The 23,033-nt window shown below is 41.0% G+C and overlaps 1 protein-coding gene across 2 annotated transcripts in view; it reads right to left on the reverse strand.

Annotated features, from left to right (window-relative positions):
* LOC124623162 (FHIP family protein AGAP011705-like) overlaps positions 1-23,033 on the reverse strand; it is a 238,587-nt gene that overhangs the window by 17,786 nt on the left and 197,768 nt on the right. For both annotated transcript variants that reach the window (XM_047148962.1, XM_047148961.1), the window contains exons 10-12: positions 16,990-17,176; positions 8,846-9,002; positions 2,697-2,847 (exon numbers count right to left, since the gene is read on the reverse strand). In XM_047148962.1, coding sequence (XP_047004918.1) covers positions 2,697-2,847; positions 8,846-9,002; positions 16,990-17,176 — 495 coding nt within the window. The remainder of the gene's footprint in view (positions 1-2,696; positions 2,848-8,845; positions 9,003-16,989; positions 17,177-23,033) is intronic.

The following is a 23,033-nucleotide window of genomic DNA, read 5'->3' on the forward strand; positions in this document are numbered from 1 at the left end:
CACTGTGCCACAGCAGGTTAATTGTGTGTCATTTGTGAATCACCACATTTTCATTTATTCATTTTTAACTTGGAGGCTTGGCATCAGCGAATGGATATTCTAGTGTAGTTTGCGGACTTTGACTTCGACATGCCAGACCAAGTTAATGCTGACCCAAACACCCATGCTCATGAGAAGATGTGTTTAACTGTGTCCAGATGCTGCTGATCATTATTAAAATCAAAAAAGAAAAGAAGGAGATTAATAATCAAATGATCTTGTGTCAGTTCATGATCAGCCCCATTTCAATGCACATGATTCTTGATTAACTTAACATTTTTATATGTGGCAATAGAATGTATATTGCAAATATGCATTAATTCATTTTATTTGTTGACTGTTAACATGTGGCATGATGAAACTTTTAATAATGACCTATGGTCTAAAATATTTTAGATTTGTGTAATGGGAGAGAAAGTCTGAAAGGCAGAAATAATACTGAGACTTAAGCATCCATAACAAAATACTAGGGTGAAATGTTGCCATAAATGTGTCTTTGGTCACCCAAATTCACATCAACTTGAAACTATGACAGAATATTTTAATGACAGAAAAGATCTACAAGTTATCTAAAATATCTAAAAGTATAAAGATAATCGCAATTTGTGTAAGTAGCAAAATTTTAACCTCGGAGATTATTTAAAGTTGCTGTACTGCAGTAATAGAGCATCTCTAATTCTCATAGCAATGCCAAACCAACAGCAAGAATCTTAGGCCCTATTAACTAAAGTTTTTTTTAACTGCAAGATATTAGAAGTTGTTATTTATTCTTTAAAGACTCTCTCAGTGCACACCTGCACCAATCATCAATTCCACCCACTTAATAAAGCACTTGTTTAGTAGTCTTTTTGTTGTGCCTGTATGTGGCTCAACACTTCCACTACACAGTAAATATCTATCTTTTTCATAACACTGTCAAAATGTGAAAGTTATGTATTATTTGGCAATGGCACCAGACTGTGTAAAATGTGTATTCATTTGGCCCCTAACAGTTATGAACATTATTGTCTTAGCTTGTCACTAGAGAACTTAGTGACATGCTGCCTATGGATGTAATTTATCTATCTGGCACAAATGTTTAGACTGTTACTTATGACAAAGCTGATCCTCTCACAGGGAACACTGATTTTAAAAAAGAAAATTGCCACTGTTGGCAGGTGAGCAAACTTACACCACTATGCTGCGAGAAAATCAGCAAAGTACTACTTTGTTTTGAACTTAGTACAAAAGAACTGAAGCTGAAATATTCAATGCTAAACTACAAAATGAGTTCAAAAAATTTAAAAAATAAAAAACTTAGTTTTTGGATGAATGACAAATTTAAATCTACATGGCAAATTTTAAAGCACATTACATTTCATTGCACTTGTACTCAAGCAATGGGAAACTGACCTGGAGCCCAGGATTGAAGATTCCTGAGATCAGTGAGCACACAGGAGTTAGCTGCCGCTGAACAACAAGCATTACAATAATTCACTGCCCTTCTTCACCATTCCATGTGACTTCAGAACTGATTGTTCCCAAAGCAGGATTTGTAGAAAGTAGCTTGTAACATTTCTTTCCATCAATGAGCAGTTCAACTCCCATAAGAATCTCTAAGAACTCCCTGAGTCTGAGTCTTTCACAATATCCTGGCTTTTCCAGGAAATTCAATTTCCTTGTGAACTAATTTTCGAGGCACATCTCCACCCTGAGCTTGACATAAGGTAAACTACGTATCTCCATTGTGACTTACATAAAGCACAAGGTTGATCGTATTTTTAAAATTACTTTGTTAAGCAACTAATGGATATAACAATTACTTAAGAGATCACTGCTGCTTGCCTGCCAAATGGCTCCACATACACATACCTACCAAACCTTGATAGTAGAAAATGCTCTGCATTTTTGTGTGCTGCCCAGTCCCCTCAAATGTGGACACACACTGGCACTAGTCAGAGCTGTGCATAGTCTGTGCACCAAAGCAGAAACAATGCATAAGACACAACAAACATTGCATAGGTTAGTACTATGAAACGCCCAACCATTTCCTATTGTCATGGAACCTGAAATTCCAAAAGTTGGGAGTGCTTTAACCATTTCCATGTGTTCCTGCTGTTTGCTCTTGTTGTGCCTCCTAAAATTAAGTACTTGTCAGCCCACCTGCTTCTTCATCAATTTAAAACAAAAAATTACATGGGATCTTATTTTTATATAATTATGCAATAAAGTCATTTTGCAGTGACCTCATTTTCTAGACTCCTTGAAAATGTTACGAGAACACCCCCCCCCCCCCCCTTTTTTTTTTTGTTATTGCATGAAATTGTATGTGAGTACTTTTTGTGGAGAACATATCACCTAAAGCATATGTCAGATGTAATATAAAAGAACAGATATCTACTAGAATGTATCACAAACAGTTTTATAAAGGTCATTCATTCTGACACTGGTCTTGGAGGTGGCAAACATTACTGAAAGCTGGAGAAAATTTGCCATACAAATGGTAGATCATATTGTATTCTCACACATTACAATCCCCTTGATGCTGTATTTTCCACCAGTGGGAAACATAAGTGTCTTACTCAAAAGGGGCCTAAGTGAGAATTAACATAGACGATGCAAGATGCCTCTTCCATGGCAGATAACCAATTCATAAGAGCAGAATTCAAATTACATACCCACACGGCGCCATCCACTGGTGTATCAATAACATCTGGTGCAAGGCCTGCCAAAGCCTGTTCCTGTGTTATTGCTGCCAATTCTTTCAGCCATTCATCTAACAACACTGCACACATGGCTGCTGAGCGTACTTCTCCAGTTTCCAGCCAACTGCAACAATACATATTCTTATTATAAGCAAGCCCTCAAATTATTCAATTAGTAGAATCAATTATTAAACTTAGATAATTTAAATGTAATAACATTGTATGACTCAGTATGTCTCTTATTAGATTATAAGTGTTGCAACAGCAATATGTTTGTGTGTATTCTTTAATGTTCTTTTGATAAGGTAGATGCACACCATATTAGAAGTTCTAAATTTAAAAAAAATAAATGAATACATATACCTCTAATATGATCTTTTCATTTCAAGTAAGTAGTGTGTTTAATGTTACAAAATAATGTGTATATAGTGTGCGAAGTGACAGAGTGAGAAATGAATGCACACTGAAGCATTAACCATTAACATTATTAAAAAACTTATTTGTAAAAGAGTACTGAACATTAGGGATAAACCAAATGAGGCAGCAGAGTTTGAGAGTGGCCTTCTATTTGGGCAGGTGGAGGCACCAATCTTCCTACAGCCAGCCTTATTTAGGTTTTCCACGGTTTCCTTACATTACTTCCGGAAAATGCAGAGATGGTTCTTACTATAAGGTTGCAGCCAACTACTAGTGCCATCCTTATCATAGTAGACTACTTTTTACAGAACAGTTTCTTTGATGCAATGTCAGTAATAAATACTGAAACTTTATTGTAATTTACCAACAGAAAAATACTTTTAGTATCGTGTTATAACCTTTAATCACTAATAAATTGCGTGGATATACAAAAGTAGAAACACTAGCGGGTTACACGTTACTAACTCCGTATCTGTCATTCGACTGCCGTGCCGTGACATGCGGCCGGCGCCGTTCATAGCCAGGTGGCGCTCCCGCGCTCGGCCGAGCTGCGGAGCGCCTCTATCGCTGTGTTCACGTACTAACGTAGCGGCACTTTTGAATGTCGTGGCACTGTCACAACACTTTTCCCCCCTCAAAAAAAAAACACTCACTTCCTTGGAGACACGGACAGTGCGGAGACATCCATGCCTCTTGGGAGGCCCCGAGAAGATCCCGCGGAGAAACACGAGAGTATGGTCGAAAATGTCCAGGACGGAAGCTTGCGCGTGGAACGTGCCTCCTGGACGAGATGATGGGTGAAAACTCTGGAGCAGCATCCATAGGTGTCGTGGACCTGGGGGTGTGCTCCAGCGAGATGGGTTCCGGAGAAGGCGGCGTCGCTACTGGGGCCGGTTCCGGCGTACTCGGAAGCGGTAGCGACGGCGGCGGCAGCAACACGCCCGGAAGATCGGCAGCAGCGACAGGACTGGCTTCTCGGGCTGGTGGAGACGAAAGAAGGGGCGGTGGTACTGACATGGCCACCACTCGTGGGCGCATCTGGTCGTAATGGCGAACAACCATGCCGTCGTCCGTACGTGTTTCACAAATCCGGCGGCCGCGAAGAGCCTGGACCACCCCTGGAATCCATTTAGGGCGAGATCCATACCCCTGTGCCCACACGTCGGCGCCCACCGGGTATTTTCCCGCACTAGGGGACACAGTACAAGGCCTGACAGGGTGAAGCAGGTGCAGTAGAGTGCGCGGTTGGTGGCCATGCAAGAGTTCAGCAGGACTGCGATCACCCAGAGGCGTGAAGCGATAAGAACTCAGAAATTGCAACAGAGCGTCATCCGTGGAAAAATCACTAAGGAATTTTTTCATTTGGCTTTTGAAAGTGGGGACAAGGTGCTCGACCTCCCCATTCGATCGCGGATGGAAGGGCGGTGCTGTAACATGATGAATCCCTTGTCCAGTACAAAAATCACGGAAGGCCTGCGAAGAGAACTGAGGGCCATTGTCCGTGACAATCGTGGATGGAAGACCTTCTAGCGCAAAGATTTTGGACAAAGCCAGCGTCGTCGCCGCAGTGGTGGGCGACGGACATCGAACAACAAACGGAAACTTCGAGAAGGCGTCAATCAACAGTAGCCAATGAGTGCCGAGGAAGGGGCCGGCAAAGTCAGCGTGCACCCGTTCCCACGGCTGCGCCGCATCAGGCCACGGAGAGGGCAGAGTACGAGGCGCAGCCAGTTGTTGAACACACTGATCACACGCAGCGACCATGTGGGCGATGTCCGAATCAATACCGGGCCAATAAACGTGTCTGCGGGCCAGGGACTTTGTCTGAGAAATCCCCCAATGGCCCTCATGCAATAGTTTGAGAACATCTTTGCGAAGAGAGGCGGGCACCACAACCCGTGGAGATGCGCCATCCGTGGCCAGAAGAACAACACCCTCACGAACAGACAGACGAAGGCGCAAGGCATGGTAGTTGCGAAGGGGATCCGATGCCCGGCCCTTGGTCCTGTCCGGCCTACCCCGCTGAACAAAACTGATCACCTGACGCAGGACCGGGTCCCGCGCCGTAGCCGACGCGACCTGCGAACCTGTAAGTGGAAAACCCTCAACAGCACGACGTTCTTCCTCATCAATGTGGAAACAGAGTAGTTCATCTCGATCGAAAACCGGGTCGGGGCCCATCGGCAAACGCGACAATGCGTCAGCATTGGCGTGCTGGGCCGTGGGGCGATAGTGAATCTCATAGTGAAAACGAGACAAGTATAAGGCCCAACGTTGCAGGCGGTGAGCTGCCTTATCCGGAAGCGACGCCGAGGGGCTGAACAGAGAGACCAGCGGCTTGTGGTCGGTGATGAGGTGGAACTTAGAACCATACAAAAAAACGCTGAACTTTTTGAGAGCATAAATGATAGCAAGCGCCTCCTTTTCTATTTGAGAGTAACGCCGTTGGGCATCGTTGAGGGTCTTGGAAGCGTAGGCGATGGGTCATTCCGACCCATCCTCATACCGATGGGCGAGAACAGCCCCTAGGCCATACTGTGACGCGTCAGTCGCCAGAACCAAGTGCTGACCCGGACGGAATGTGGCAAGACAAGGCGCTGACTGCAAATGAGCCTTCAGGCGGACAAAAGCCTGCTCACACTCGGCGGACCAACAGAAAGGAACGTTTTTGCGTAACAGCTGATGCAGAGGATGAGCCACCGCCGCCGCGGAGGGAATGAATTTGTGATAATAAGCAACCTTGCCTAGAAACACCTGAAGTTCTTTGACCGTAGAAGGCCGGGGTAGAGCGGTAATGGCCGCAACGTGCTGTCGTAGAGGACGTATACCCTCACGGGACAAGTGGAAACCAAGATACACAACGGAGGGTTGGAAGAACTGTGACTTGTCCAGATTGCACTTCAACCCAGCTGAATGCAGAACCCGAAACAGGGAACGCAAATTGCGAAGGTGCTCCTCAGTGGAGGCCCCTGTGACAACAATGTCATCCCGGTAGTTGATGCAGCCGGGAACGGAAGCCGTGAGCTGTTCCAAAAACCGCTGAAAAATGGCCGGCGCGCTAGCGACGCCAAATGGTAACCGCTGGTACTGATACAACCCACAAGGAGTGTTGATGACGAGAAATTCCTTGGAAGATGCATCCAACGGCAACTGATGGTACGCCTCCGATAAGTCAAGTTTGGAAAAGAACTGGCCCCCAGCGAGCTTGGTAAATAACTCCTCAGGACGGGGAAGAGGATAAGTGTCAATGAGGCTTTGAGCGTTGACAGTGGCTTTAAAATCACCACACAATCGCAGACTCCCGTTTGGTTTAGAAACCACCACGATGGGCAATGCCCATTCGCTGGAGGTAACAGGAAGGAGAATCCCCGAAGCTGTTAACCTGTCTATCTCAGCTTTGACAGGTGCACGCAACGCCATCGGAATAGGGCGTGCCCGGAAAAACTTAGGGCGAGCCGTAGGTTTAAGAGTAATGTGGGCTTCAAAATCCTTGGCACGACCCAGACCAGCAGAGAACACGGACGAGAATTCAGAACACAAGCCATCCAGCTGTTGATATGGAATGTCCTCAGATATGAGGTGCACATCATCATCAATGGAGAACCCGAACAACTGGAAAGCATCATAACCAAACAGGTTTTCAGTGCCCGCATGATCCACCACATAAAACGTGAGGGGCCTAACAACAGACTTGTAGGCAGTGGAAGCATCAAACTGGCCAACGATAGGAATTTTCTGCTTATTATACGTTCGTAGATTTCGCGTAGCTGGAGACAAGGGAGGGGAGCCCAACTCCAAATACGTGCGAGAATTAATGAGAGTTACTGCAGAGCCAGTGTCCACTTGCATGCGAATGTCTTTATCCAGAACACGAACAGTAACAAACAACTTATTCGTTTGAGAAAGCACACAGTTAACATCCATGTCCGATGCCTCGTCCTCGTCGACAGGAACTTTAGGGGACTGACACACAGAAGCAATGTGGCCTTTTTTCCTACATGAATTACACGTGACCCAACGTTTTGGACACGCGGCTCTGTCATGCTGCACGAAACAACGTGGACGAGAAGGAAGGGCGGAACGAACCTGCTTCTGTGGTTGCTGTTTTCGCTGCGAGCGTGGCGGCCCAACGCGACGTTGTTGACGCGAGTGCACCGCCGCCACATCGTTGTTTCCCTGTGAAACAGGCAAATTGTCCGCGTCGAAAGTGGTTTGTACAGCGCCTACATCACACCACGCGTCTATTTGCACACCAGCAGTGTGAGACACTTCAAACGATTGAGCGATGCTGAGAACTTCCGACAACGACGGGTTTGGCAATTGTAAGGCACGTTGCCGAACTTCTTTATCAGGAGCAAGCCGTAAAATAGCGTCCCTAACCATTGAATCAGCGTAAGACTCATGATGAGTGTCCGTGACAAACTGACATTTCCGACTCAGACCGTCTAGTTCCGCCGCCCAAGCCCGGTAAGATTGATGGGGCTGTTTACGACACCGGTAGAACGCCACGCGGGCGGCAACGACATGGGTGTTTTTGCGGTAATAGTTAGACAATAAGTCACACATTTCTTGGAAAGATAGAGAGGCAGGTTCCCGCAGAGGGGCTAACTGAGACAGCAGCTGATAGATCCGTGGGGAAATCCAAGAGAGAAATAACGACTTATACATGGGAGCGTCGACAACGCCGAAAGCCAAGAAGTGTTGCCGCAAACGCTTCTCATAATCCTCCCAGTCTTCAGTGGCCTCGTCATAAGGAGGGAACGGAGGCGGAGAAGAGGAAGACAGATGATGAGTAAGTGACGTCGACAACGCCTGAATAGCAGCCGTCAGCTGTGTTTGTTGTTCAATAAGCGCTTGCATAAGCTGTTCCATGTCTGCCCCGACACGAACACACAATTCCACAACGCAGGAAAAAAAATATCCCATCCTCGTCGCCAAAAAGTGTTATAACCTTTAATCACTAATAAATTGCGTGGATATACAAAAGTAGAAACACTAGCGGGTTACATGTTACTAACTCCGTATCTGTCATTCGACTGCCGTGCAGTGACATGCGGCCGGCGCCGTTCATAGCCAGGTGGTGCTCCCGTGCTCGGCCGAGCTGCGGAGCGCCTCTATCGCCGTGTTCGCGTACTAACGTAGCGGCACTTTTGAATGTCATGGCACTGTCACAACATATCGTAAACAACCTCCACTTCTCTCCTGATCTAACTTCATTAGACAACAGATATGTACACCACTAATTCACTGTTTTGATTCACAGATGAGAAAAAAATTGTGTCTTGGAGGTGGCAAACAGTATTAAAATCTGGAAAATACTTGCAGGACAGACAGTAGATCACACTGTCACTGAACACCATCCTCTTGCTTCCATATTTTCCATCAGTGTGAAAACTAGTATGTATCTTACTCGCAAGGTGCCTAAGACAGAATTTCTGCAGATTTATGCAAGATGACTCTTGTGCAACAGATAACCAGTTCATGGACTCACAAAATAAAAAGAAGTGTGACATTTGGAACTGTGCATATGTTTTAGTGTTTTCTTAAATAGATTTACATGTAATACACAGAATTGTTCAATTAAGAAGTAGTATAGGACAAGAGCATTTTCAACAAGTCCATTTCCAAAACCTTATAAATCCCTGCTTTTGTCTTCTCCAACCCTGTGCTTCCAAAACTACAACTGACTAACAATTAACAAATACCTGTTACGAGGGCTTGAACGCTGGCTGCTATTATTCATAGGGCGCCCATCTGGTGTCTCTGAGATCTGGTTACTTAGGCTATGTACAGGGACTGAAACACCAGCTCGACGGAATACTGATGATAATGTAGATGTGAAGCTTCGCCTTTTGCTCTCTCCTGAAACAGAAGTATTGCACAACTGTGGTCTCTCTTTTTTTCTTCTTTTTTTTTTTTTTTTACACGTTAAACACACATGATCATTAATTTAATATATACAGACAGCAGTGCAAGATTTTGTTCCCTGGTTCATAATGTAATTGTGTGACATGTTAAGTCAATGAGTGTTGTAGATGATGTTCATGCTGAATGTCCAAAAAGTGTGATAAGAGAGAAAAATGAGTCTACAATACATGAAATTTACACGTAAAGTGAACTAAAGTAACTGAAAGAGCAGTATATATGAATACATGTTTTGTGCTACTATATGTCATGGGATACATAAAAAGAAAATTTCTGAACATTAAATGCCTCAATACATTACAACATAGAAAACATGCTGTTCAAATGTGTCTCAATCAGTAGATTTGGCTACAAGTTCCCTGATATGATCCTAGGTGCACTCTTTTGAAACCAAATTTAAACAAGGGAACATTACTTCTGATCCAATATTTGGAACAAACCATATTTTTTGTTATGTTTTACTTATAAGAATCTTCTTACCTAAACGAGGTCAAAATACTTCAAAGCTAAAAGGTATGATTACCGCTGTCCACCTACAAGTCATTCCAACCAATTTTGGGATAACTTTGAACTATTTTGGGTTAAGAGGGTGTATCTATCAGGGCCAACACCGGAATGGGGTAGGGTGTGGGGGGAGAGCAAAAACAATTTAGTAAATCTCTTAGCATAAAGGGTGAACCAGGAAACAAATGAAAATTCTTGTGGCTATTGGAGGCCTGGTTAATCAGTTGTTAGAGGTGTTAGAGGAGGAGGGGGAGGAGGAAAGAGGGGCATAAACCAAGTTGTTAGTTTGACTGGAAAAATCAAGAACCAGAAACAAAGTTATATTTTAGCTGATTATTCGTTTAGATATAAGAAGGATGAAGGAGAACATATCATATTCATGAAAATGGATATAAACATAAAATAAGCATATTTTGTACAGATAAGGCCATATAGACATGACCAAATACTGGAAAAAGGAATGCTTACAGATGATAAAAACTTACGGTACCCACTGAGTATCTGGGAAATTATCATCAAAAATTTTGATTCCTTATTGTGCTGTCTGTCATACAGGGAAAATGAAAATTAATTTGTGGAGATTTCTATGCTAGCTTGTTTTAGGAATGTGGCAGAAAAAATGATCACAATGTGCTACTAACCACTTACGATTTAGTGTGAGTCATAAATTTCCCTAACTGAGAACAATGGAACAGTAATACCCAAAGAGATAAACTTTTCATACAATGAGTGGAGATTAAACAACATATGCCTGCACTGTGGTCACTGCGTTCTCCGATAATGACACATGTATCCTTGCAGGTAGCTAAATGTGATCTTAGAGATGTGGTCTGCCTATGCAACTAAATGAAAAGCTGTTTCTTTTGGGCAGCAACCATTTTGGTTCTTTTTATTTGTGAAACATTTTCTGCACCTTGAAATATGTTTATCTTATGTATATAATGTCTGCATTACATAATGATTACAGATAAGCTACTACACTGCAGTTTTTTATTATTCTCTTGTTGTTAAATGAGAAACAACTTTTGAAGAGCAAGTTTCATAGGGTTAAATTATTATTTGGATCTACTTATGATTTTGTGATCTTATTAATCCATATGTGTTGTCCTGGAGTTGTATCCAGATGGCCTATGTACAGGAGGATGTCAGATTTTTTGCATCTTTTTAACACATTTCTATCGAACACTTATCTTTCACAGTTCCCTGTATGTTGTTAGTGTGTGTGTTTACTATATCCAGTATTTCCAACTGTCGCTGTGTATTGTTTTGTTCATCTTTAGTTTTTGTTGTGGTGTTAGTTAAATATTTATGTTTCTTTGTTTGGAGTGTCCATGTGTTTGGGAGATTGAGTTGTTATTTAACCTAGATATGTTCTGCATCTCAGTTATTGTTTCAGTAGCTAAGATAATCAGTGAATTGTTACTTATTTTGATTTAGTCATTTAAATTTTCTTGTTCAGTGCAAGGATTCTTTAGTGGAAATTTTGATGTAACATTAGGGGTTTTCTGTTGTAGTTGCTCATGACAATAATTTTTATATCCTGTTGCATGTTCGATGGTAAAATGGAAATGGAAATGTCGTGTGGCTAGAGCCTCCCGTCGGGCAGACCGTTCGCCTGGTGCAGGTCTTTCGATTTGACGCCACTTTGGCGACCTGCGCGTCGATGGGGATGAAATGATGATGATTAGGACAGCACAACACCCAGTCCCTGAGCGGAGAAAATCTCCGACCCAGCCGGGAATCGAACCCGGGCCCTTAGGATTGACAGTCTGTCACGCTGACCACTCAGCTACCGGGACGGACCATGTTAGATGGTCATGCCCATGCTTTATTAGGTGTTCAGCAAAAAAAAATCAAATGGCTATTTTAATACTTCCAGCCTCTTATGTGTTGTTTGTATCTAGTTTTGAAATTTCTGCCTGCACATTCCCAGATACAGCAATTTGTGATCTTGACATTTTAACTGAGATATAGTAGCTCTTCAAGAACTGCTTGTTTTTCTTTTCTTTTCTTTTTTTTTTTTTTTCCCCCCCCTCATTGGTGTTTGTAAATGTGATACGAGTGTGATTCTTGTTTTATACTTTACATGTTACCCTTCTTTCTTTAGTGTATTTGCTATTCTGTTTTTTATTTGTGTTTGTGTGATAAAGTGCAACATTTCTTCTTGTTAGTCATGTCATGAGTGTTCCCCTTCTGTGTGTTTGTGTGTGTACTGTAGTGTCTGTCCTGTTTGTGTTTAGTGGTGCTTGTGTCCTCTGCTTACTTTCATTTTTCTTGGGCTATTTTTATTTATTTATTTATTTATTTTATTTTGGGGTTGAGTTTATGTATTCTGTTGACATTTATCCATTGTTTTTGGCTATGAGCTGTATTGCTGTATTGTTTACAACTCTTTTTCATAATTTTCTCTGCTGAGTGGGATTTTATCTAGTCTGTGTATGCTGTGCTGAGACCAACTAGTTTGCAGTTTTGTGGGTGGTTTGATGTGGTTTGTGTAGTTGTGTCAGCTGCTGTTTGCTTTCTGTGAATGTCAAATTTGTGCTTATTGTGATCTTTCTTTCTTGTTATATCCATCACTATTTTATACACCATCCTGGTGTCCACAGGCCAACTATCATACATTGGTCAACTAAGTACCAGTCCAGGACGACACATATGGATTAATATGATCACAAAATCACATGTAGAATCAAACAGAAATGTAATGTTATGAAGTTTGTGCTCCAAAATGTTTTTTCTCGCCAAACAATAAGAGAATAGCAAAAAATTGTAATATAGTTACATATCCGTAATCATTATCAGGCACTACTTCACCTTTCCTACTTTGAAACACACCACTTCTTCAGGTATGCATTTTAGAACCCATGTTTACTAGACCTTTTTGTTTCGAATGATCGAGGCTGTCATACTCCTGAATATCATCCATTCCTATTGTGACACCTAATCTAATGTCCACCCCCGTAACTGAGTGGTTAGTGCGACAGAATGTCAATCCTAAGAGCCCAGGTTCAATTCCTGGCTGGGTAGGAGATTTTCTCCGCTCAGGGACTGGGTGTTGTGTTGTCCTAATCATCATCATTTCATCCCCATCGACGTGAAAGTCACAGAAGTGGCATCAAATCGAAAGACTTGCACCCGGCGAACGGTCTACCCGACGGGAAGCCCTAGTCACACGACATTTACATTTACGTAATCTAATGCAAATATTATTTACATAAAACAAACACGGACATTGTGGTGACAAAAGTTATTGGATAGTGATACACACATATACAAATGGTGGTAGTATCACATATACAAGGTATAAAAGAGCAGTGCATTGGTGGAGCTGTCATCTGTACTCAGGTGATTCATATGAAAATATTTCCAACATGAAGATGGTTGCAAGATAGGAATTAACAGACTTTAAACGCAGAATGGTAGTTCGAGCAAAATGAGAGTAGCAAATTTTGTGTAGGGTTGTCAGTGCTAACACACAAGCAGCACTGTGTGAAATAACTACAGAAATCAATGTGGGACATACTATAAGATTATATGTTTATGTTTCGTTTAAATTTTTATAATTTGTTTTGCTTTAAAATTTTTGCATATTGGTACTATATTTTCTGTAGATGTAAAATAAAGTGTGCTATACTGGATTTTTAAGTTCTTTGCATTGTATGTGAGTAATTTATGTAAAATACTATGTAAATTGTTTATCATGTTAAATAAGTTTCTGATGACATTTTGTATTTAAAAATATTTGTGTGTATAAATTGTTCATACTGATATAAATTTGACACTTTAAGAAATGGTCATGCTTAGGAACAATGTAAGAAATAATTGTTGTAAAAGCCAGTGCACTTTTGTTCAAAACAAAAGTGGCTCTGAGGAGTGGAAAAGGTGGCACGGGTGAATTCACATGCTACCTAGAGCAAGTGCAGGAAGTCAGTCACACATTCTGTAGGCAAGCAGTCACTGAGGCAACACCTTTGTGGAGCAGGAGAAGCTTTGCCAGCAAATTTGCAAAAAAATGCCTCGGTTGGAGATCGCAAACGACTTACAGCATAGCAGCAAGTTGCTGAGTATGTGAAATTGAACAAAGCCAAGAAGAGGAATTGAGCTCATACAGCAAGATACTTGCAGGTCGTACTGTGGGTAGTGTAGCCATCATAGCTGTTCGCCATACTCAAGCCTACAGCCACCAGATAAGATTTTTTTGTAATTTTACTTTTGTAAAATGTGAACCATTAATGTACACTGTGTTTTTAAAGAAACTGGTTCACCCTGTTATTTCATCCTAATCATACGTTTATATAAGGTTCCTTCCTGGTGTTTGATTAAACCAAGTATCCTGTTTTACACACTCATGAACTGCCAAGTTAATATAAAGAGGCACCATTTAAATTGTTTTTGTGTAAAAAAAAAAAGTTTTCTTAATTATTGCAAAGAGTTATAGTAAAAGTTTGCTTACATAAAATTCAATCAGAGTGAAGCCAAGTTACTAGAATCTGTTATATGACTAAATGGAATTAGTTTAAAGAGTAATAGCTTTTGAAAGTAAATTCCACTAAGAAAGAGTTTTTCTTGAAGTGAAATGTTAAGTATAAAAAGTGTGTATTTTAGTATTTAAGTTTGTTGCTTATGGAAAGTGCTTTTCTAAATGTCCCCTGTGGCCTTTTTTTTTTTTATTATTATTTTGCTTCCTTGAAGTTATCTACAGGGCTTTTTCTCTTTTAAAAGCTTAGTGTATAAGGGTGTAGTCCAACATTGTTTAAGTGGAATAATATTTATTTGAAGAACCGTATTAAACAATAGCAAGAAAGTAGGCAAAATTCATACTTCTGCTTTTCCAATACTTCACTGTTTCATTGCCTGGATAGGCTGGGGACCATTAGTACACGTTTTAAACCACTAAATGTACTTGGAACTGAGTTATCCTAGCTTCAGTATAATATTATTCACACTGCGTTTCTATCTAATTGCTGGGTAAGATCTTAGGAAAAGAAGTGAATAGTCAGATTTACTTATTCATTAGACACAACACACAGTCAAATCCTGTAAAAATGGTAATTATTGATTAACAGGACTGCCTTCCCATAGTGTACTTTATTTGGAAACAACCTAATTTTTAGAAAGGGGGTTATACATGGCTTTTCTTGTGAGAGGACTATTTGTTCTGTTGGTGTGTAGTATACGTGGCAACATAGAAACAGGGTTTTCTGTTATTTAGATAAAAGCATACTAAAGTACAATAGTAGGGTTAGAGTTACAGTACGACAAATGTATCAGAAGATACAGTGCAGTGAAATTTGGCTTTAATGGGCTATGGCAGCAGACAACAGATATGAGTGTCTAAGTAACAGCACGACATCACCTGCAGGGGACATAATCGGGAGTTCAATTCGTGCACAAAATCCTACACTGGCAACACTTTCACAATTATGGACAGTGATGGAGGCAGCATGGCTCAATATTTCTTCAGAGGACTTCCAACAACTCGTTGAGTTCATGCCATGTTGACTTGCTGCATTCTGTAAGGCAAAAGGAGGTCCAACATGATATTAGGAGGTATCCCACGACTTTTGTGACCTCAGTATATTACAAGCCACTGAAGATGCTTCACAAATTAGTAATTTTAAAAGAGAAAAAGAAAAGGGTGAAAAGCCAAAAATAGATTATTATATTAGCTACATACCTACTACACAAGCCACCATACGGTGCATGGCAGAGGGTACATTTCACCACTACTAGTCATTTCCCTTCCTGTTCCAGTCCCAAATAGTGCAAAGAAAAGAACAGCTATCTATATGATTTCATCCAGGCCCTAATTTCTCTTATTTTATTTTCATGGGCCTTATGCAAAATGTACATTGCCAGCAGTAGAATCATTTTGCAATCAGTTTCAAATGTCAGTTCTCTAAATTTTCTTAACAGTGTTCCCTGAAAAGAACATTGCCTTGCCTCCAAGGATTCACATTTGAGTTCCTGAAGCATTTCCATATCAGTGTGTTTTTCAAACCTACTGGTAAAAAAATCTAGCAACGCAACTCTGAATTGCTTCAATATCGTCCTTTAATCTGACCTGGTGGGAGTCCCAAAAACTCTAGCAGCACTCAAGAATAGGTTGCACTAGTTTCCTATATGTGGTCTCCTTTACATATTACCCACTCTTTCCTAAAATACTCCCAATATCCCAAAGTTGAATATTCACCTTCATTACTACCAGCCATACATGATCGTCCCACTTCATATCACTTCACACAATTATGCCCAGATATTTAACCAGTAAGACTGTGTAGAGCAGTACAGCCTAATGCTGTATTTGAACTCTATGGGATTGTTTTTCCTACTCATCTGCATTAACTTACATTTTTCAACATTTGGAAGAAGCTGCCATTCATCACATCAACTGGAAATTGTGTCTAAGTCATATTTTATTCTCCTACAGTCAGTCAAGGATGACATCTGTTAGCATAGGTAACATACTGTGCCTACACCCTCCACCCAACAGTTTCCATCCCATCTCTGTCCTATCATCTCCTCCCCATTCTCGTCTCCATTCTCTTTGTTTGCCACCCTCTGCCAAAGCATCAGCCCACCTTTCCTCTCCTTTCTTACTCCTTTTTTCCCCACCTCCCTGCCCCACAATCTCCTGGTGCTGCACCTTTTGGCATTCTAGTCCCTGCACAATCTGCCAGACAGCATTCCCCACCCATACACTACTATCCCTTCCCCTTCCCTGTCCTCTCCAGATTGCTGTTTGCATTCCACGTGACAGTTGCACTCTGGTCTGACATGCCAGAGTTGGCAGTCATGTGTGCATGAGGTGTGCTTGCTTGTGTGTATGAATGGCATGTGTTTCTCTTTTGCTGGTGAAGGCTGTGGCTGAAAGCTTTATGCACGTGTGTTTTAATTGTGCTTGTCTGCAACATAGCATGTCTTCTTTACAGTAAGTAGCAATCTACCTTCTCCAGCTCAATTCTCTATTTTGTATTCCCCTACAGCAAATAGTTTAAAGTTCTGCATTTACCCAGGCTGCACTAAAACCTGTATTAGCATGGGATTCCAATTTCTTTTTCTTCCAATAAACACAATTTGTACATCCACTTCTGTGCACCAGAATTTTTAGTCCTCTTTTTAGTTTCATTATCACAACTTCCCTTTGCATTTATTTCACCTTCATGTTCACACAAAGCTATGTATTATTACATTTCGTGATATAAGCTTGAAATCGCCTTCATTCAGTATCCCATAAACAGATTACTCAGCACAAAAAAGAAAGGAAAATTCTTTTATCAGAAAAATATTCTGCACTGTCATTGAGAAAAGATATAATCTAAAATATATATAACTACAGTGAAACTAATAATATGTTTCACATAATCAGGTGGTGTTGTATAAGTTATTTACAGAACACGTTAAAACTAACACTGGTTACCCCTGATAAAATTATTGCCAGATGGATCAGGTGATGAGCCAGCTGTAGCCACAACAGCACGTCGGGCATTGGCGAGGCGTTCTTCACGAGCCAGTAAGAAATCTCTTGCATCAGTTACCAACTGCTCTGCACGGCCAGGAGCTCGAGACAGGGTTGCATCCAGGCGATGCTTCAATGACCCCAGAACCTGTCATCAGAAAGATATTACATGATTTAGCTCACAATAATAACTACATTTCAATGAATTAACTAAAAACCAGATAATGCAAAAGGAATTTTTTATAATAACTCAGTAGCATAACAATTATGAACTGTCAATTTCTGCAGATAATGATGTTTAGATTGCAGAATGTATTTTTATAGAATCAAAGGAAAATTCCGTCAAGAAAACTAATAAAATATGAGTCAGAACTGCTGGCTAGCATTTACCTTCAGGACATGAAAAGTGTAATACTGCTGATAGATACAATAAAAGTGGAAATCATACCGTTTCTAGCATTCAGAACTAACAGCAGTAGGAGGAATGGATAAGTGGGAAAGTTAAAAACAAAGAGCATAAAGGTGGCAAAAGTTAAAAAGGTAGAGCAAGTCACTCAAATCCCAAGATGAGATGGCCCCAACCTCTAGTGAGAAAGGAACTGGTGGTTCCGAAAGCTGGGAAATGTATCACTTTTACTTTTATATGTATCTATCTTTTTCCTTAAACGGCCTCTTTAATTTTTCTATAGGTGGCATCTACGTTACTCATAGTCATATGTGCTTCGACAGCCTGGCGTTTCCCATCTAGCCATTACTGCTCTGCAATATTGCACTTTGTATCAACATCACTTTTAGATGCTTACAATCCCTTTTCCCTGCTTCATTTGCTGCATATTTATATTTTCTTCTTTGATCAATTAAATTCCATAGCTCTTGTGTTACCCCAAGGATCTCTGCTGGGCCTTGTCTTCTTGTCTATTTGATTCACTGCTGCTAAATTACTAAATCTCTTTAAGCTACCCATTCAACTTCTATTGTATGACTTTCTCTTCTTTCAGTCAATTGTCACTTAATGCTACTTTCGAAACTCTCGAACATCTCTGGTTCTTTCAATTTATCCAGGTCCCATTTCCTTAATTTCCTACCTTTCAGTAATTTCTTCAGTTTTAATCTGCAGTTCACAATCATCAAATTATGGTCAGAGTCCACACCCACCCGCGAATATGTTTAGCCTTTGGAGAAAAAATAGCCCTTGAGTGATTTTTACAACCACACAAGGCAAGCCCATACCATACAAAGAAAGGAAGGCTGAAATGTGTAAGGTATACATAGAGGGTATATTCAAGGGAAGTCCGCCTCCACAGCCGAATGGTCAGGGTGGCTGACTGCAATGCGGAGAAACAGGTTCAAGTCTCGGGATTGCCAGGAATTTTTCCTTGGTCGGAGGATTGTAACAGGGTGCACTAAGCCTCGTGAGGCCAAACTAAGCCTTGTGAGACCAACTGAGGAGTTACTTGACCAATTAATAATGGTTCCATGGACAAGAAATCCAACAATGACTAGAGGAGTGGAGTGCTCCTCCATTTCCCATCAAATGACACCACTGGTAGAGGATGACCCGGCATCAGTCAAGCTCAAGTGGTCCATCTAGAGCCATGATGCGGAAATTTAGCTATCTACTTTACCTATATAAGGGAGGCAAACTTGAATACAACATTGCAGAAAGAGAAGAGGAAATAGATGAAGCTGACTTCGGATATTTGATACTGCAAGAAGAATCAGATGGAATACTAAAGGATCTAATAAGGGGTGGTTCCCCAGAGGTGAGATCTACTTTTTGAAACCATCTCCATCATGGCACATATTAGAATCCCAGGTATAACACCCTACAGCCATTCACTAAAGTACACCCCTGTTTGTGAATAATCAATGAAAAATAATGTCACGCGATGCCCAAGAGCATTAAAATTAATAGTTATTTACAGTGGTGCAGTAGTGCAGTGGTCAAGATAGGTTTCTGACTTGTTGAAGGTTGCAGGTTTGAATGCTACCAGATGGTTTGAAATTTTCATTTTTAAATCTTTACTGTAATGACTTTGATCATTATTTTATTAAATTAATTGTTTTTATTTTCAATTCTTTGTCATGTCAATTTAATCATAATTAACTTTTCCATTCATTCAATGTCTTTTGCCTACCATTCTTTTTTCATTTGGAATCTTTGTACAAGTAATTTTAATTATTTTTATGTATTGGCTTCAATTTAATTTCTTAATTTTATCATTTTATATTTCCATTTATGTTACTGCTTACATTATTTCTATTTCTCACTTAGGTTGAGTTTTCATTTATATATAATCTTTTCTTTCTGAAAAATCTTCATCTGCACTATTTTGTGCAAAGTGCAAACTAATTTATTTTTTAAATGTTTGTTTGATGAAAACCATCTAAAAATGTACATCTTGCAACAAAAAACATATTCTTCACACCACTGTACAGCCAATATAAATATATTATTTGTACTTTTGCTTTTTAACTGACAGATCGAAATTTTCAAATGTTTAAATTTAACAATAAGTACATAAATACAATTAAAATCACACTCTCAAAAAATGAAATAATTAAAATAACACAGCATAGGATTAGAAATAAAAAATACAATTAACTGAATAAAAATAATTATCAAAGTAATTTCTATAAAGATTTAAAAATTAAAATTTCAAAGCAGATAATAGGATTCAAAACCGGCTTCTTCAGCATGTCCGAAATGTATCCAAACCACTGTGCTAAGCCACCACTGTACATAATGTCCTTAATTTTAATGCTTTAGTGCAGGGGTGTACAATGTTATTCTCTCACCCCCCCCCCCCCCCCCCCCCACCGCCAACCCTCCCACCCCCAGCAGTTTATTGTCAGTGTTGTGTACATCATGTGCAGCCCAAAAATATTCATCTTCTTTGAATGTTGCCCAGGTAAGCTAAAAGGTTGGACATCCCTACTCTAGGGCATCACGCAACATTCTTTTTCACCAATTACTCGCACGCAAGGTCCCACTCTGGTGAATGGCTGCAGCGTGTGATACCAGAGACCGTAATCTACACCACCACACACAGGTGGTTTCAAAGGGTTGCTCCCATCCCTGTGGACCTCCCATTGTAAGTCAAAACAAGGCCCTTGGGGTAGACTTGAACAACAAAACTTCACCTTTACGTAAGATTTGTATGTACCAAGATAAATATCCTCAGACTTGAAGGGAATACAGTAATTCCTATTTCAAAGAAGGCATGTACTGATAAGTGTGGATAATGCCACACTATAAGCAGAATAAGGTACAAACCCGAAAGCAGCATCACCAGTACAACACTTAGCACTGAAAGCATGTTTATTACAAATACCAACGAACAGCTAGAATGGAACTGAACTCATGAACAGAGTGTGCTGCTCTTAATACAGACTTTGAATATTGCAGAAGATGCAAACCTACAAACATAAGAAATCTCTGAAATCTTCCAGAAAGAATGAATACTAAATAATTGCTTTTGGGTGGGTTTGAACTGGTGCCCTGCAGCTTTCCAGCCAGTGATGCTAACTGATATGGCACACTGCATGCTGCACAGCTTGTGCCCTGCTCCCTCTCCTGGAATAATAGCAAATTGCCAACTACAGCACCCTGGATTTAAATCTTGTCAATGCTCCCCTGGATGGCAGCACTGGTGGATCCTCACATCCTGGTTAAGTTGTCACATACTCTTCACTATGACGTGCATCAAATGTAGCCCTTCCAGTAGAAGCTTGATGGTCGGCTAGCAGGTCTTCGATTTCCTTTAACAGCCCCCAACGTCAATTTTCGCATCAGTACTGTAGTAGGGCTTCATTCGGAGGACACAGATGACACATTTGTACTTTTGTCTTCCTTATGTGTGGACACAATCCTCAACCTCATATATCCTACCCAGTACGCAATTAATGATACAAAATGGCCCAAATTAGCACATTAGTAACTTTTTTCAAAGTCCTACTTTCTGCACAAGCATCAAAATCCAAATCAAGTCTCCCACGCTGCATCTCACTGGTTGCTGCTTGGCATTGTAGCACTCTCGGTCCTTCTCCCGGACTTCCAAGGTCCTTATGCAAGCCAGCTGTGTTTTCTTCTTTGATCCTAGTGATGAGGTGTTTCACGTATTCATCCTTCAGGAACTGCGTATCAATTCTCATTACGGCCTCACGACTATGAAACAGAAAGAATGGTGTAATGCCTGTAATGTCTGGCTCTCAGTGTTATATGCAAATTCAAGGTGGGCAGCATTGTATCTCAGTATCCCTGTCTGCCATCAATGAACATCAAGATCATATCTGCCAACATCTGTTAAAGTACTCTGTGTGGCTATTTATCTGTGGATGATAGACAGTTGTCATTCTGCATCAGGGATAGCTCTGATACTACTCTTAACTGCAAAACTTTCCCACAGTCAAAGATCACCGCTTGGGGTGTTCTGCACTTCAAAATAATGTCTTCTATAAGGAACCTTGCAATTTCTGGGGCTTTGGCAGTCTGTGCAGCTTTGGTGACAGCATAGCAGATGACATATTCACTGCAGACCTGCAGACTATTATCCATCCATCCCCCCTTTTCTTTCTTTCTTTTTTTTTGGGGGGGGGGGGGGGGGCACCTACCCAAGGGGTCAATTCCAATTTGCCCCTTATGTAACTGAGGCATGTGTGTCCACAATTGGGACTGATTACAGTGGCTCACATAGCGTCTAACAGATTGCTAGTGACTTGGCCGGTGATACCTTTGTCTGATCCTGTCTAGTGTCTTTGTGAATCCCAGCTTATCAGATGTTGGTGCATCATGGAAATACTTTAGGACTGCTGATGCAGGTGAGCTGGGATGGTGAGCCACTATTTCCATCCTATTGGATCAATGTCTTTCTCATATGGGACTTAACATCTGAGGTCATCAGTCCCCTAGAACTTACTACTACTTAAACCTAACTAACCTAAGGACATCACACACAGCCATGCCCGAGGCAGGATTCGAACCTGTGCCCGTAGCGGTCGCGCGTTTCCTGACTGAAGCGCCTAGAACCGCTCGGCCACACTGACCAGCTCCATTTATTACTTGGAATCCTACTTTACTCAGCTCCACATTCTTTAAGGCTTCTACAGTTTCTTCATTCAGCAGAAACATCATTTAATGCAGCAATCCAAAAGGATTCCTTGAAAGGTAGTCTGTGTCCTTGTTTTTGCATCCGTTTTTGTATACCATTGTGAGTTAGTACTCATGAAGCCTCGAGATCATCTCACCAGACAATGTGATGAATCCTTTAGACTAATCAATCAGCACTGGGAATCAGTCACAACAGTCAATGGTTTGTCAAATAATATGGGCAGCCCTTGTTGAACGCCCAAACAACTGCAAGGCACTGTTTCTCAGTTGTAGGAGTTTTTCCTCACAGTCTTGAAAATTAATCTGCAATCATAAGCTATCATCTTTTTCATCAACTTCCAGAACGTGTATAAGAGTGCCCCTATCCAAAGACAGCTGTTGTCAGAGAGAAGTTCTGCCTTGGCATTCTTTTCATACAATGCTAGAATTGGAAAAGTTGTTAGCACCACCTTAAGGACAAGGAAACATCTTTCTTATACCACATACCAGGAAAATTTGGTATCTTCCTGCCGTAGTTCTTGCGAGGTACATAACTTGTCACAGAAGCTTTATGAATCGCCAGTAGCATGAGCAAATTTTGAGAAAACTTTTCGCACCACAAATGTACTTAGGAGTCAAAAATCTGTCATTTTTCTTTCTTTGGTGAGGAACAGGCACTCTTTCAGATTCAGGCATAGACCTGCAGCCTGAACACACTTCAACTATTGTCAGATAGCTTAGAGAACCTATATGCGTACAGAGAGAGAGAGAGAGAGAGAGAGAAAGAGAGAGAGAGAGAGAGAGAGAATGGCAAATGTTGTTAAGCCCATATACAATATACACAGGTGGCCGCCATTCTCTCTCTCTCTCTCTCTCTCTCTCTCTCTCTCTCTCTCTCTCTCTAGGCTGTCTAAGG

The sequence above is a fragment of the Schistocerca americana genome, chromosome 7 (assembly GCF_021461395.2).
Source record: "Schistocerca americana isolate TAMUIC-IGC-003095 chromosome 7, iqSchAmer2.1, whole genome shotgun sequence".
Lineage (NCBI taxonomy): Eukaryota > Metazoa > Arthropoda > Insecta > Orthoptera > Acrididae > Schistocerca > Schistocerca americana.